The following is a 17,302-nucleotide window of genomic DNA, read 5'->3' on the forward strand; positions in this document are numbered from 1 at the left end:
ATGTTTTAACCATTACTAAATGGTGTCCGGAGACTGCAAGAGAAGAGTCTCTGCTTTCATTTGGCTTTATTAATTCTCCACACTGCCATCTTTCTTTTCATGTTTTGTTTTGCTTTCTATTTTTAAGCCACTTCATGTATTTAATGTAAGTATATATGCGGGCATGTGTGCATTTTTAAACCAGTAAGATTATAAGAGAAAACCGCAAGAGGCCTAGACCAGGTAACAGTGATTCACATGTAAACTCCTCCACATATCACTGTGATATTGGGCAAAGCATTTAATCCCTCTGTGATGCAGTTTCCTCTCCTGTGAAATGAGGACGATAATAGCAGATCTCACACACACACACACACACACACACACACACACACACACACACAGAGTTATGATTAAATCAAATAACTTATATAAAATGCTTAGCAAAATGTCGCATGAAAAAGCAGTTGAATTAATGTCAGCTGCTGTTGTGATTATTACTATGTTTTTAGCAAACATTTGCTTCTGACCTTCAATCTCTTTATTTATCATTGAAGTCATTAAGTTGAACTTCTTTAGAAATCTAAAAAGTAAAAGAGCTTTTTTAATAAACTGGTCCTAGCCAGGTGTGGTGGCGCACGCTTGTAATCCCAGCCCTTGCGAGGCTGAGACAGGAGGATGGCACAGGTTCAAAGCCAGCTTCAGCTACTCAGTGAGGCTCTCAGCAACTTAGTGAGACCCTGTTTCCAAATAAAATATAAAATAGGTCTTGGAGTGTAGCTCGGAGGTAGAAAGCCCCTGGGTTCCATCCCCAGTACCACCAAAATAAATAAATAAATAATAAGCTGATCCTCCAAATAAATGTCCACAGTGTGTTGCCATTTGCAAAGTCTCTGCCCATCTGTGTCTGTGACTCTTATATATCCAGATCAGGTTTCTCAGCTTTTTGTGCAAAATTCAAATATACTGGATTATAAAATATGATTCATATAAATAATAAAAGGATGTCTGAACTATGAGTGAGTTTTGATCACAGTTTTCCCAGGTCATACTACTAAATGTCCTGCGAGGAGCTGAAGTGTAGCTTCTTTGCAGCTATTTAGTTTATGCAGCCCTTTCAAATCCTCAATGTCCATATAGCAACCTGAGAGGTAAGTATATTTGCCATGCCTGCTTTATAGTTGGGACTTTCAGAGCAGGAATATATAATTTGATCATGGACATGGAACCAGCACATTTTGTCCCTTAGCCCTTGGATCAAAGTCTGCAGGAGCCTTGTGAGAGGACTGAGATGCAGGCTCCTGCTTGAAGGTTAACGAAGCAACTCTGGTTCCTGAGAAGCAGCTTGGAATGCCAGGCTGGGAGGCAAGCATACTTCCTCTAATCAGTGAACTAGTTGTCTTCAAGGTCGGAAGCAGCTCTGGCCCTCTCTCTGAATGTCCTTCCCAGCATAGACATCTCTCAGAAAACTTATTGGTATGATAAACAGCTTGAGATGTTATGAGCAGTCACAGGAGTTCTTTGCTTCTAATTGTTAGACAAAAAGTTGTTTTGAGACTAGTCCTTTGGCTTTACTCACACACATCCATTGTTGCTTTAAGATAACCTTGTAATGTCTAAAATAGTTAATTTGTCTATGGATCTCATAGAAGCTTTCTCTATAAAAGTCTGATTGCTCCTTCAATAAAACATGCAGTGTACATGAAACCTGCATCCCCGGTGTCCCGTGAATCGGCTTTACCCTTAGGTCTCCAGTGCACTAGACACTGACAGAACCTGAGTATCGTCTGCTCAGTGAGTGCCAGCCACAGTCTCTCCAGCAGCTGTGTGCGGGGCCCCATCAGAGGACCATGTCCTTCCTGCTGTAAAATGAGTAGAATCCTCACCTCCCTGCAGTAAACGGCAGACCTGACAACTTGTTGCCAGGGAATGTGGACCAATGGCCTTTGCCAAGTCTGCCTTTTCTCTGCCCCCTTTTGTACTTTCCATATGAACTGGAACTAGAGAAGTTAATCCTCAGTACTCTTCTACTTTCTTTATGCAGTGCTTGGTGGAAGATTAGAGGCCTCCATTCATTTTGTGTAGCCCTATAACTAGAGCTTTGGTTTGGGAAAGTTATCTCCTAATAGAATTATCATTGGCTGCAGAATGAGACAGAACTATCTTCAAAGTCCTGTCTGAATGTGGAGAGATTAGAACCCTTGTACATTATTGCTAGAAATGTAAAAATAGTAGAGCTACTGTGGGAAACAGAGTAGTGGTTCCTCAAAAAAAATTAAAAACAGAATTGTCATACGATTCAGTAAACTCTTCTTCTGGTCAGAGACTCAAACAATTTCAAAACAGGGTCTCAAAGAGATAACTGTGCATGACAGTTCATTCGCAAGAGCCAAAATGTGGAAGCAGCCCACGTGGCCTTCATGAGTGGATGAACAAAACGTGATACATACAAACAATGGAATATTATCCATCCTTAAAAAAGAAGGAAATTCTTACCCATGACACACAGTGGCGAACCTCTAGAGTAGTATACTAAGGGGAATAAACCAATTACAAAAGACCAATGCCACTTATATGAGGTACCCGGGGTAGACAAATTCAGAAACAGAAAGTTGCCTGCTGGTTGCCAGGGGCTGAGGGAAAAAAGAAATAGGGAATTACTCAATGAAATAAAGCTTCAGTTTTGCAAGAATAAAAGCATTCTGGAGGTGGAAGACGGTGATGGTTGCAGAACAGGGTGCATGAATATCCTTAATGCCACTGAACTGCACACTTTATGGTTAAGATGGCAAACTTTAATCCCAGTACTTGGGAGGCTGAGACAGGAGGATGGCAGATTCCAAAATAGCCTCAGCAACTTAGCAAGACCCTCTTTCAAAATAATTAATTAATTAAGAAAGAAAGATGATAAATTTCATGCCCCATGTATTTTACTACAGTGAGATAATTCCTCTCTGGTAGAGTTAGTTATGTGATCGGTCATAATCATTTGGCCTGCTGAGCCTCAGTCTCCTCACATGCACCTCGTTGGCTTATTAAGAGAACTAGCTCTTTGTGGGCAAAGTAATGAATACAGTGCAGACACAGAGCAGGTGACCCACAGGTTACTCTCCCTTCCCTCTCTCTGGGTTGGCCACTTTGTAGCCCTTGTCCTTGGGCCCTTGGAGCCATGCAGGGGCTGCTGGCTGGGAGCCCAGCCATCTAGCTCACCCACCATGTGAGGAGAAGCTGTTCAGAGTCAGCACATGTAATTCTGAATAGTCAATGAAATGTTTGCTCTCAGAAAAGTGAAGTTTGGAAGTTCATATCAGTCACAAGAACTTGGGGAAGATATTGAAATCTAATGGCATTTAATAACAAAATAAAACTTCATTTAAATTAAGAAAACTATTTTAGTCTCACGTTTATATAAATAAAACTGCAATAGAAATCAGCAAATAACAAAAATTGGTTATATAGAGTTGTATTAAGTACCTTTTCTGTTCTGAGCACTGTCTTAGGAGTTGGGGAAAAGAGATGAACAAAGCATCTTATCCTCTATTATTTCAATTATTACAGACAATTATTTCAGTTATTACATTATGATGGGTACTGGTGCTAGGCTGATGACTTGATATACAGTTATTCTCTGTCCACCTCATAAACCAGGAGGTAGGAATTTGTGGACACCTTGTACAGGTGAGGACACTGAGCCTGGAGGGGTGAAGAGTTGGTCACTGGTAGAGGTGGGGCCCCAGGTCTACCATGTGCTGAAGTGTTGTTTGTCACCACACTAGGAGTCCTCGCCATGGTACCTCAGTGTCCATCTAGCAGAACTCCTTGCTTTCAGACCAGATGCTGACCTGAATTCTCTTTCCTCCCTGTCGCAGTGGACTGCATGGACCCCACATGCTCGGGTCGCGGTGTCTGCGTTCGAGGTGAGTGCCACTGCTCCGTGGGATGGGGCGGCACCAACTGCGAGACACCCAGGGCCACGTGCTTGGACCAGTGTTCGGGCCACGGAACCTTCCTTCCAGACACCGGGCTCTGCAGCTGTGACCCTAGCTGGACTGGGCATGACTGTTCCATCGGTGAGTGTGGAGAGGAGGGCACAGGTGTGGGAGGGGAAGTTTTCAGGGTATCACAGGACTCACTCCGCCCTGATGCAGGGCATGACCCTGTTCTCAGTCGCCCAGCAGTGAGCGCCCCGCGCTTTTCTCCTTTCTCTGAACCCTAGCTTCATCATCTCTTGTTGAATGGGAGAAGGATCCAAAAATCATACATCCTTAAGTCATTTCTTCCACAATGGTGGCCTTGAGATTCAAGACCCTTCCCCTTATCAACATTAACATTGGTCCTGGTAACTGTAGACTTGTTTCTTAGAGATATGCCTCTCACAGTAGGAGGGTTTTCTCTGGAGGTGGGGCCTAGGGAAAGTTCCCAGACAAGAGCTACAAAGCTAGGGGTGAGAGTGGCTCCGTTCTCCAACTCTTGCACCCTTGAGTTTCACCCAGTCCTCAGAGTGATGTCTTGGCTCCTCTGGATTCTTAGGGTTCTCTGTGATCTGGCCTCAACCTCCCTTTCTAGCCAGATGCTCTAATGGATGATAGGCTCCATGTCTGCAGCTGCAAGATAAATATTGGTGAATGGATGAGTGAATGAATGAATGACGAGTGAATAAACGAATGACTGCAGGATTGAATGTGTTCTCAATTGTGATTTCTGGTTCCTCACAGAATTTATACCTATAAAGTTCAAAGGATAATACTGCTGGCATCCTTCTGATTGTAAATTCTATGATTTATAGACCCCCCCACACAGAGGATTAAATGAGTACACCGTGAATCACTTATCACAGTATTGGTACCTAATAGGTTACGTTTGTATCTGATATCTCACTCAATCCACACAAAATCCTATGAGAAAGGAGTTCTTATTCCTATGTCACCAATTTACACACCACTTTAACTAGTAACTACTAGTTGAATGCCTCGTATGCCAGGCAGAAAGTCCCTCCCTTTGTAGAGCTTGCATTCTGGGAAGAGGGGAGGGGGAACCACAAAAAAAATAAATGAAAGTAAGTAAACCCATAAAGAAGCTCAGGCTCAGAGAATCTAAGTCATTCTGTCCCAGGACATAGCTAGAAAGTGGTAGCATCTCCAACTAGGCTTTTTTACTCTTAATCACCTTTCTCACCGCTCTCTCCTCGCTGTGACAACAAAGCAGAGCTCAAATTAGCTGGTCATGTTGTAGATGAGCAGTTCTGGTTATGAGTGGGAAAGATGGTTGAGACCTTTGGCGAAAAACGAGATCCACACAGCATTCACGTTCTGGGAGTTCCTTGAATTACCTTCCCGTGTTGAGTGGAGGATTGGCATTCAGTAATGCAGTCTAAATTGAACCTCTATCCTTGTTTGGAAAGCTCATGTAAAGACATGATTGTGAGTACAGATGTGTAGTCTCAGGAATAATTCTTTTTTATATAGTTCTGTTTACAGCAATATAATAAATGGTGCTCTGAGAGCTACGCTGGCTTGTATTGTTCATTATGTGGCCACAAAGCTAATTTATGATAGGTCTATAACTGTGCCTTGCTCTGTTAATCCCTAATGAAATTTCACAGTCTTGGAGGAGGCAGGTATAACTTTGGGTAAGATTCTAAGTATTCTTTAGTTGGTCTTGTAAAAGGAGAAAGCAGAACCTTTGGAAAAGATGTTGAGTGGGATTACTAGTCTCATCTCCCTCGATCCTGAGTACACTATCCCCCATAACATGATCAGACATGTGCGTACACTTGCGTGCAAAGACAAATAAAACCCTATGGTGAGAAGAGGCCCTGAGTCATACAGACCCTGGTTCAAATCCTGGTCATGCTACTTACTAGTTAGAACTGTGGGCAAGTCTCTTCATCCCTCTAAGATAAAAGAATGAAGAAAACAAGCCAGGCATGGTGGTGATTGCCTGTGATCCAAGTACTTGGACGGATAAGGCAGAAAGATTGTGAGTTCAAGACCAGCCTCAGCAACTTAGCGAGACTCTCAGCAACCTAGTAAGACTCTGTTCCACAACCAACAGCAGCCTGAGATGGTAGCTTATAGGGGAGGGCCCCTGGGTTCAATCCCCAGTACACACACATTCACACACACACACACACAAAGTAGAGAAAGCAGTAGTACCTATCTTTTAGGGCTACTGTGAGAAATTATTCACAACAGTGCAAAAGAAAGTTTAGCATGCTACTCGGCCCCATGATATTGGTTTAATACATGTTATCTGTTGCTATGATTTTGATTAAAACACTTGTCAGTGCCGGGCGTGGTGGCGCACGCTTGTAATCCCCGCGCTTGGGAGGCGGAGACAGGAGGATCGCGCAGGTTCGAAGCCAGCCGTGCTGGCGTAAGAGACCCTGTTTCAAAAATATAAAATAGGTCTGAGAGTGTAGCCCGGAAGTAGAAGGGCTTCCAGGAACCCCAGTACCACCAAAAAAAAAAAAAAAACACTTGTCAGGGAAAATGCTTGGTATTAATGTAGGTATTTGCTAGTAAGAGGCAAGATGAGACATGCCCTTTCAGAAATGTGGATTTTAATCTTTGAGTCTCTAGTGTGCAATCATGTCATGATTGTCACAAGGCCGAGAATTTAAAAGATGTCTTCAAAGTATTGACCCCCTTCACCATAGTAATAACAGTATGTGTGTTGAGTGCCTGATAGCATGCCAAGGTATTTCACACACACACACACACACACACACTCATTCCTCAACCACGCCACCCCAGCCGTGTACAGTAGAGAGACAGGTGCCAGGTCCCCCACGTTCTGGTGATGATTTGCCCAAGGCTCGCTGGTGGGGGGGGGGCTTCCTGTCACCTGTGCTGCCTCCCCACGGGCCGCTGTCTCCTCTGAGCTGTCACGTCTCCTCCAGAAGCCAGTTAGAAGGTAATGAGAGTATTTCACGCATTGCTTTCTCCTCTCATCCTAGCTATATAGGTGTCCCTGCCTGGGTTCAGCCCTGGTTCTGCCACCACGCAACATTGGCAGGAAACCTGCCTTCCCTTGACTTCACTTTCCTTATCTGAAAAACAGAGGTAATAGTACCTCTCTCCGCGGCTATGTGATCCTTAAATTACATCACTTTTGTACACACACAGAGCAGTGTCCGCCATGCAGTGAGCGCTCCATGTCTTGCCGCCACCTCCCTTCCAGGGGCACTTTCACTGAGTAGGAGCTATTTTTAAACTGGTGAGTTTTTGCATTGAAGCCAAGCAAGAAACACTTCATTGCCTGGATCCACCGAGGCCAGGGGACCATCTGCGTGTTTGGAGAGGTCACGAATGGTGATGCAGTAGACTCAGGGCTTGCTCCCCAGTACTGGACTGGCTCCAGCAGGTGTCTTAACCTCTCTAGGTAAAACTGTCTCATAGAACTGTTGAGAGGACTGGGTGGGAAAACACAAGCAAGGTGGCTGTCCCATTGTCGGGCACTGCTCCAACGCTGGACAGGCGCACGCTCTGTTGGTGTTATTTATGCTATTTGCTGCCTGGCGTGTGAGGCTGGCACAGACACAGTGCCAAGCCTGGGCAGGGGCTGCGGGCCAGCAGACACATCCAGAGCGATCCTCGCACCGTCGCCTCTGGCTGTGGGTTGGTGGGTTGGCAGGGATGGCGCCGTTGACTGCCGCCTCCTAGGAAGGTTGACTGTCTCTTCCCTGAGATGAGTTTCTTGCTGTTCAGCACCAAGAGTGGGATTTAATGAAGGCGGCTTCAGCCACATGCCCTGCGCTCGGCAGCCCGCCCCGTAATGAAATGTGAGCTGACAAGCTCCTCGGCACTCTGGTGAGGTTTGTGGAAACTATGAGGTCAGATTTTATACAAGTGTTGACTCGGGTCCCTGGTTCCCAGCAACCTGGCTTTCAGTCTCATCTCGGAAACACCTCCCTCTGTCCTGACGGTAGCACGAGAGTGCACAGGCTCTCTGCCCTCCTCCCCTGACTCACCTGTCACAGCAGGACTTCACCTCCTGAATCACTGGGGATGGTGATGACAGCGAGAGAGGCGGTTGCTGCTGATGACGACAGGAAAGAGTTGGAGAAACTTGACCAGAGTAGCTCAGCTTAGCAGAGGCAGAGCTGGACCTAAATGCAGGTCCTCAGCTCTCACCTCAAGCCCTTTCCCATCCAAAGAGGTTTTCTTGCCAGTGCTCTTGTCTTTCAAAGCCACTGGGCACAGTGCTAATTAAAGAGCCAACCATTTCTTCATGCTTACCACATGCGGACCACCGAGCGATGGGCTTTTCAAGCATTATCTTGACTACATTTCATAAGAACCCTGTGGAGGTAGTGTTACTAGTATTACCACTTATGAGATGAGGAAACTTAAAGCTCAGAAAGATTTTTACTTGCCAGTACCTACCTCACCCTGTTAGTGAGTGGCAGAGTCACAGTTCAAACCAGATCTGGCCCCAGGGTCTTTCCTAAGGGTGTTCATCATCTTTCTGCCACTATGACAAAATACCCGAGATAATCAGTTTAAAAAGAGGAAAGAAGCTGGGTGTGGTGGCACATGCTTGTAATCCCAGCATTTGGGATTTAGTCAGGAGGATCGTGGTTCACAGACAGCCTCGGCTACTTAGTTTGGCCCTTTGCAACTCAGTGAGACCCTGTTTCAAAATAAAGACTAAAAAGAGAGAGAGAGAGAGAGAGAGAGAGAGAGAGAGAGAGAGAGGGAGAGAGAGAGAGCGCTAGGGGTATAGTTTGGAGGTAGAATGCCCCCTAGGTTTCATCCCCAGTGCAGGAAAAAAAAAAGAGGAAAGGATTGTTTTTTGACTCATAGTTTTAGAAGTTCCAGCCCATGGTCAGGTGGCCCCTCCACTTTGGGCCTTGTTACATGGCAATTTGTCATGGTGTAGGCACATGGTAGAGAGAGCTATTCACCTCACAGTGGCCAAAAAGCAAAAAAGAGAAGAAAGGAAGAGGAAGGACCAGGGTCCTAATATTGCCTTGAAGGACAGGCCTGCAATGACCTAACATCCTCCCACTAGGCCCCGCCTCCTGAGGGACCAACACCTGTCAATAGTGCCATGGGCTGGTGACCAAGCCTCCAACACATGGCCTTGGGGGACATTCAACACTCAGACTATAGTGCCAACCACTGGGGAATCTGAGATGATGACTCTTAGATGTGTTATAGTTGGGTCTTTCTCAAACCAAGCTGTGAACTCCATGAGGGGAGAGTCCACCACTATCCCTAGCAAAGGGCTGGGTGTTATAGTTGGTCTTTCTCAGACCAAGCTGTGAACTCCACGAGGGGAGAGTCCACCACTATACCTAGCAAAGGGCTGGGTGTGCATTAGTGGCCTGAATTGCCCAAGTGACCAATGAGTAAATGGTCAAAGTGAGAATAAGGGAGCCAGCTGGGAAGTGGATGTGCCAGGGCACATCCCTGCCCACCAGGCAGGACTCCCCTCCCCTTCCTCCTCAGCACCCCCATTCCTCCCACTTCCTACACATCTGCAGGGCTAAAACCAAGCTTTGGTCTCCTCCACTGCCACCTTCCAGACCTTGCTCATGTTAGCTTTGTGTGCAGTGCCAGCCAGCCAGAACCCCTCCTGGACCAGCGCTGGCATCAATTCACCTCTTTCAAGCCATCTCCCTTGGGCGCAGGCCTGACGGCTCCTCCCCACCCCAGATGCCTCTGTTGGCTCTTCCTCCTCTTGGCTCAGCACTGCCTTAGAAAGGGGTGGAAGTTCACTTCCTTGAGATGGTCCTTGGAAAAGCATTCCTTCCTTTCAGAGCCTACTGGCTTCAAAAGGTTTCAGGTTATGTGACAATTTCCAGGGTACCATTTTAAAGGGAACTGGTAGACTCATCATTTACCCCTCCACTGGCTCTCTTTTGGGTCTGTCTTCCTACCCTCTCCCCTCTTCTCTCGGCCTCATAAATTCATTCCCCATTTCTACTACTCTGTAAGCTCTCTCCAGTCTTGTCTCTCATAAATGACTTTTATTTGAAAGGAGCCTAATGACTTTTATTTGAAAGGAGCCTCTCAGTATATTTTATTCCTTTGGGTTGCTGGCTAACAGAAGCCATGCATGGCAGAGAGCCTGCCTGTAAAATGCTCTTGCTGGTGGTTTATGATTCTTATCATTTCATTGCACTTGACTTTCATGGGATAGCAGGTGGAGATGTTTTAGAGATACAGGCTCATGGGTTTGGAGGCAGTATGCGCAATCAGTAAGAATTGCTTGAGATTTGGAATAGGATCAAACTAGATTGCCATAACTCGGCTTATCCGTAGGGTATCACTAATGCTACCTGTTACAGTTGAGGAACTGTTCTCAGGGACTCTTTTAGGCTACCAGAAACTGTTCCCCATAGACGCAGTTCTTGTTCTGAACTAGGATAGATAAAACACTAGTCCAAACTCTTGCTGAAAACTTCAATGAGTTTATTATTACAAAGATAGAAATATAGGAGATAGTTTACAGCCCTATACTATCCCAAGATAGTACAGGGGGGTGGCTCGCAAAGAAGTCACCAAAGATTCCTGGACACAGAGTATTCCTGGACACTAGATCTGTCACTAGATCTGTCTTTGGGGGGGGGCAGGTCTTTTGATGTGGAAATGACCTGCTCTGTCTCCTGCACAGACCCCAGGCCTTTTGTTACACTCCAAAATGTGTTAAGTTGCTTATCAGGAGTCTGGGATTCCCCCACATCCTTGAGGAAGTTTGCTTCTCTTAGAAATGTAAAAAGACCCTAGACTTTTGGGCTCCTTCTATTCTCTCACTAATTACCCTTGGTGCATGGAAATCTGCAGCCCTTTGCTTGAAACTCCTGGCTTTTTATTACCAAAGATTATTTTGAAAATTGGAAATATTTCCCAATACTGGTACATTAATACATTTTGAAGCCTCTTCCCAATACTGGTACACTACCTGCCTTGAGGTGCTATTTTCCAAATTAGCTTTAATATGTATGTGAAACGGGGGTTTCTTGAGAGGAAACCCGGCGAGTTCTTGTCTACAGTGAGCAAAGAATGACACCCGCAGACCTCGGGAAGGGGAGTAAAAGGTTTATTGGAAGTAGCAAGGAATGGGTGGGGGAGAGTGGCTGAACACCCCCAAAGGGGCTGGAACTCTGGGTCCAGCAGCTGCCTTCAGGACAATACTTGAGAGTAGCCCAAGCCGAATTGCCTTCAGGTGCAGGCTGCTTTCTTCCAGAGTCCGCACGATCTTCCAGAAGGGAATAGAGAAAAGTGGCCAAACACCCCAAAGGGGCTGTCGGAACTCCGGGGTCCAGTAGCTGCCTTCAGGGTCACTACCCGATTGTCGCCCGAGCCAAGTGCCCGTCAGTTGCAAACTACTTTCTCCCAGAGTCCACGTGATCTGCCAGAAAAGAGGTACAGGTCACCCCTAGGGGCCTGGCCAGCCTTGATGTCCAGCAGAGGCCTTCAGGTCACTACTCGAGAGTCTCCTGAGCCATGTGCCACGTGCCACGTGCCCTCAGATGCACTCTGCCTTCTCTCAGGGCCAACACGACCTGCGAGAGAGAGAACAGCTCCCCAAAAGGGGAGGGAGTCCCAAGAGGGAAAGCCCCCATTTGTTGTCAGGTCAGTCAAGGCCTGACCGCTTGCAAGTCCGCTTTTGGTTAGGGTGACTTTTGGGATTTCTAGGAAGCAGCTCTCAGGATTTGCATAGGGTATTTGCAAGTCCTTTGAAGGATCTCATCTCCTCTGTGCTGGTTCCTGGGTTTGTTGATTAGTAAACAGATGGCTTTGTGAAGCTCTGGCCTTCTTATCTCTGAGCATTTGGAGTTTCAGGCATTTGTCGCCCCTCAGGAAACTCAGGAAATTAACTTTTTTCTACAGAGGCCTTTTCCCTATCTGCCTATTTCCTTTCTATCTCCTCATATGCATAAAATGCCTAGCATGGTGGCTGGCATTCAGTAAGCACTTAATAAATGAAGTATGAGCGTATATTTTTAGAATACATGATTAGTTCTAAATTAGCCAAACAGTCCTCAAGCTCTAAAAAACTTAGGTTTGAAGATAGTTTATATAGTAGACCTAGGCAGAGACCTAGGTCTGAGTCAATGTCAGACCATCTGTTTTCTCTTTCAGGGTTCTCAGTCTCTCTCCCGTTCCCTCCCCCAGACCCCAATACTGGTCCTTGTCTCCATACAAAGAGTCATCAATGTGTTGACACATTTATTCCCAAACAACTCAATCAGCTCAAGGGCCACACTACATTAGTGTTGGCCTCCTCTCCATACAATGGGCTTTCTGAGCTCCCTGCCAGGCAGGGGCTCAGCCTCCACAGACAGAGACCTCAGAGCATCATGAGACCTGCATCTACACCACAGCCATGCACTTCATTCACCATGTGCCATTCACTGTTTGGGGCACCAGAATCAGGGAGCCCTGTAATCCATTCAGAAAGTAGAACACCCAAGAGTACAAGCTGGCAAGAGCTCTGATGAATGCATACACAGTAGGGTTCAGGAGCACCAAGGCGGAAGCAGTGAACTGGGCTGGGAGCGGAACCCGGGAGAGTCCTTTCCAGAGGGGCTCCCTGGAGGCCAAGGTGAGGAGGGCGGCCCAGAAGCACAGAGCTCTGCAAGGGTGTGGTCTGTTGGTAACCTCGCACCTGGGTCTGTCTGGGGTAGGAGCCCAGGGACGGGGGCAATAAAGTCAGAACCTGGCAGGGTGCAGATCATGGAGCCCACTGAATGCTTTAGCAAAAATCTTAGATTAAAAACATTTTCAGTGAGCAGCAGCTATTTCTTAGTTGGCTCTGCCTTACCTTAGGGAGACCTTCCAGAACTCAGATCCTTTGGGCTTTTAGCTTCTATGACTCCTTCCCTACCAAACACACACACACACACACACACATACACACACACATACACACACAAATAATAACAATGATAACTGGATGAATCAGGAGCTGAAAAGCTCTGTTATTAAATTAAGTCACAATTGACAGCAAAATGAACCAAATGCTTTAAAAAATAAGCTGAAAGTAGCAACCAGATTGAAAAAAATTAAAGCTCTAAACATAGCCATTGCATTAATGCTAGATTTTGAAAATGGTAATTCAATTTTATTTACGAGGCAAAATATAATTACATTTAAATTTGAGGGAGCAGAATTTAATTCTTATTAATGACAGAAAAACTGAGCGAGATGCTTTAATGCCAGAGAAATTGTCTTACGTTCATGGATGGGAGAGAAAATTAGATTCAGCGTTGAGCATTCTCCCCTGTTACAAGTCTCATTTGTGTAGCCGGAATTGTTCCCTCTCTGAAAAGCATTGCCTTCTCAGCCCAGAAAGCACAGCACCGACATCCAATTAAACATCAAAAGGAAACGATCAGGTTGGGCTATTTCTGTATGGGTATAGTACAGGACAGGAAACTCAAGGTTAGAATTTCACCCAAGAAATAATATCCATTGAGACTTGACATTTCTCGTGCCCCTTACCAACAGCATGTGACAGCCTAAAAATCAAAGTTCAGAATAATAAATATCTGAGAGATTGACACTGCCACAGCGAAGGAAGGGGGGTGTTGAAAAGAGGCAGCGAAGCGCCCAGCAGCTGTCCAGGAAGTAGCGTGAAGGTTTAGACACAATGTGGTGGTCAGTACCTAACATTTAATCAAAGACTGGAAAATTGGATCCAGACAAGCATACTGCTAAATACTGCCAGAGTTAAAGGTTGATAAACCAGGAGCTGGCAGCTTTTTAATTTAGTGGAATTTCCCCCGACAGCCCTGAAACATTTTCTATCAGAATTGAAGCTCTTCAGTATGCAAATATAAGCCCTCCTGAAATTGGGCTTCAGAATCAGGTTTCTATACAGATGCCCAAGCTGATACCTCGTACAATATCTCCAGTCATCTTCCTGAATCAAGCTGCTGTTATGGTAACTTGTAATTTTAGAAAATAACTGTTCTTTGAATGGAAATTTCACATTGTACAGCGCTCATTCATGTATGTGCTTCATGATTTATTCAAACAACAAATACATAAGCCTCTGACAATGCAGATATCGCTCCCGAGAAGACAGGATCCAGGGAACTTGGGTCACATGCTCAAAGATCCTTTGGGAAAACAAGGATTTGAATCCAGGCTCCTTTGTGTTCATGGCTTATACTTATCCCCTACACAATTCTGTCCTGGCCGTTGCAAAGGTCTGTGCTGGACCTGTCAGTGAATTGGATGTCAGGTTTATAGAGTGCTACCGTATGTAGTGGCACTGCCAGGAACCATGCAATTTGGGCCAGACCATGGTGGAAGTTCAAGAAAAAGAGCAATTGCTTTCTGCTGAGGTGATCCAGTGGCTTCTTGGAGGAAGCAGGGTTTTAGGTGGGTGGTTGTGTTTGGCTGTGAGTAGGCAGAGATGGCGGGAGAACACACACACCCATACAGCAGCCCATTGTCAAAGTCAAAGGTTGGCAACAGACAGGCAGATGTCGTGGTGGCGCACACTTATAATCCCAGTACTTGGGAGGAGGAGACAGGAGGATCGCATGTTCAGAGGCCAGGCTCAGCTACCTAGGGAGGCCCTCTCAACTTAGTGAGACCCTGTTTCAAAATAAAGAATAAAATATAGGGCTTAGCGTGGAGCTTGGCGGTAGAGTGTTCCTGGGTTCCATCCCAAGATAAATAGATAAATAAATATAAATAAATAATAAATAAAAGTTGGCAACAGAGATTGGCACAGCATGGACTATCCCAGGATATTTGTAGGAGTACTCTAAGGGTAAGAGGTGACAGGCCACCAGGCACCAGTGTGTGAACAGCCTGGAAAGAGGTTAGGCTTTGTGTTATTGGGAACCTGTGAGACATTTCAAGCTCAGGTCAGACATGGCTGGTTTGGTTTTAGAAATCTCACTCTAGTATCTGCATGCAGTTTGAGGCGCCTGGGGACACCCTGGTGGAAGCGTCCAGGAACAAGTTAGAGAAATGAGCTCATGGCTGGGTGGAGAAATGCGGCTTTTTCCAAAAGGATGTCAGCATCAGATCTTTGGGGAGAGAATCCAACATTGTCTGTGTCTTCAGGTCACCCGCCTGGGCCCTTTGGGTGGAGCTTTGGTTGGGTTCCAACCGTGGCCAAGAATCCACATCCTGCCTGGTCATGTTCTTTGGCTTCTGTGCTCACCAGCCCTTCCTGGCTTGTTATCCTGCAAAGTCAGACCCCATGGGGAGGCCTCCTCTGAGCTGGGTTTGAAGTCCTCTAATCAGGAAGCCCAATGCCCTCCAATTAAGATGAATTGCAGCGGCTTACTGCTTCTTGCGATGGGTACTTTGTAAAGGCTTCAAATTCTAGTCCTGGGGGAATAGGTGTGGAGACCTGCTCTGTGCCAGCACACTGGAATTCGCTTTTCTGCTTGGTTTGAAAGCTCTCTAAGCTCCTTGAATGAGGTGAAAGGCCATGTGCTTTCCAAGGCTCATTAGCTCTCTGCCATCTCGATCTGTGGAGCAGAGCCACGATGCGGAGCAGCCCTGGCTCTCGGGTGATGGGGAGGGAAGTTGAAAAGCTCAGGAGAGTGGCTTGGGTCTGGCCTCAATGTCTAGAGGACACTAATTACCGTAAAGAAGTCAGACTCTGACGCTCCTCTCCTGCACCTTCCTCCCCTTCTAGCTTCTTCCTGAAACCTGCACTGAGACTAAAAAACCATCTGCCCAACTTAGTGAGAGAAGGCGGGAGAGAGGGTAGCACCACACTTGGATGATGCTAGTTTGCTCAAAATATAGGGAGAGCTAATCCTTAAGAGAGAAAATACCTGTAACCAGCCTACTGTGTGCTAAGTATGGTGGCTGGCTTTGTGCTCACTTACATGCATGGGCAGACTTGAGTTCATTGTGGCTGTGTCCTCAGACTCTAGGGGTATCTGACACATAGTAGGTTTCTTCTCTCTATATCTATCTATCTATCTATCTATCTATCATCTATATGTGGTTCTAGAAATCAAACCCAGGGCCTCATGCATGCTAAGCAAGAACTCTACCACTTCTCCAACCCTTTTTATTTTTATTTTGAAACAGAGTCTTACTAAATTGCCCAGGTAGGCCTTGACTTAAGATCCCTCTTATTTCAGCCTCACAAGTAGGTAGGCATGTGCCACCACACCTGGCTTTGCAATATTTTAAATCAATTTTAAAACTCTGGTAGATGGGTATCACTCGCCCACTTTATAAACAACATAGATAAGGCTCAAAAGGGGACAGTAGTTATCTCACATAGATAGCAATCAGCAGAGCAGGCTCTTGAATCCAGCTTGCCTGACTCCAAGCCTCTGCTCTGTGCAGAATTACAGAATCCTAAAGAGGCAGACTCTGGCCCATGTCACTGGGATCTGGCAACACTCAGAAGGCATGTTTTCTGTGTAAGACACTCTGAGGAATACAAAGATGAATCTGTGATAATAGGATCCTCAAGGCAACACTGGTAGACTAATAACCCTGAGGGGAAAACCTATCCTCATTGAAGTCTGGGGAGGCAGAAGGTGAAACCCCTTCCAGCTAGGACAAAGAGAGAGGGCTTCAAGGAAGAGGTGGCATTGGAGTCAGGACAAAAGCACGCTTAGACTTGAACACGTGAAGATGGAGCAGGGGAAGGCTTAGATCTTGGATCCAGCTTATGCAGAAGCACAGAGGCCTTGAGCACATGGAGCCCATCTGGGAGCCATGTTCCTCGCTGGCCCCTGCCATGACTGCTTTGCCACGGCAGCTCGCCAGTCCATGCTCAGGCGCCGGCATGCCACTCACTGGGTGGCACAGGCCAAGGCGCTTCCTCTCTCTGCGATCTTCCTTCTCTTCCTATGGCCTCTCTATGGAGTAGTTAGAGACTCTCTGAGGTGCTTCCTCGTGCCCTGACCACAAATCCTGCTCCACTTTAGTCCTCCTCTTTTTCTCTCTTGGTCCTACATCCATAAAAGATATTTTAGCCAGAACCAGCCACTTCCTACCCAGTGTCAACTCTTGGCCTCTCTTCACTTTCCACCGTTCCCATGGTCCTCAGCTGCAGCCTTCATCACGTATACCTCTCTGCTCCCTGTGCCTTTTATTCATACCCACCTTGCAAAACCCACAGTCAGTCCAACCATTAACTACCTCTAATCTGAAAGCCAGGCTCCAGAGCTCCACTAAAGCACAACACATCTCGATTATTTATTATGTTTAGCCTCTCCCAGGCTCTCCCCGAATTCAGGTCCTCTCGGTGCCCAAAGGGGTGATTTCAATGTCTACATCTCTTCACCAGCATCTTCTCAGCAGAGACTCCTACCTCCTCCCTCTCTGAGAACACTGAGGTCATGGTTAGTATTTCCCATTCCCTGACTGGT

The 17,302-nt window shown here is 46.2% G+C and overlaps 1 protein-coding gene across 4 annotated transcripts in view; it reads left to right on the plus strand.

Moving 5' to 3' along the window:
- The window catches only part of TENM4 (teneurin transmembrane protein 4), a gene marked incomplete at both ends in the record, with an annotated part of 389,090 nt that overhangs the window by 248,112 nt on the left and 123,676 nt on the right, over positions 1–17,302 (plus strand). For all 4 annotated transcript variants that reach the window (XM_080708704.1, XM_080708705.1, XM_080708706.1 and 1 more), the window contains one exon: positions 3,849–4,049. In XM_080708704.1, coding sequence (XP_080564830.1) covers positions 3,849–4,049 — 201 coding nt within the window. The remainder of the gene's footprint in view (positions 1–3,848; positions 4,050–17,302) is intronic.

The sequence above is a fragment of the Muscardinus avellanarius genome (assembly GCF_963383645.1).
Source record: "Muscardinus avellanarius genome assembly, chromosome: 1".
NCBI classification, from domain to species: domain Eukaryota; kingdom Metazoa; phylum Chordata; class Mammalia; order Rodentia; family Gliridae; genus Muscardinus; species Muscardinus avellanarius.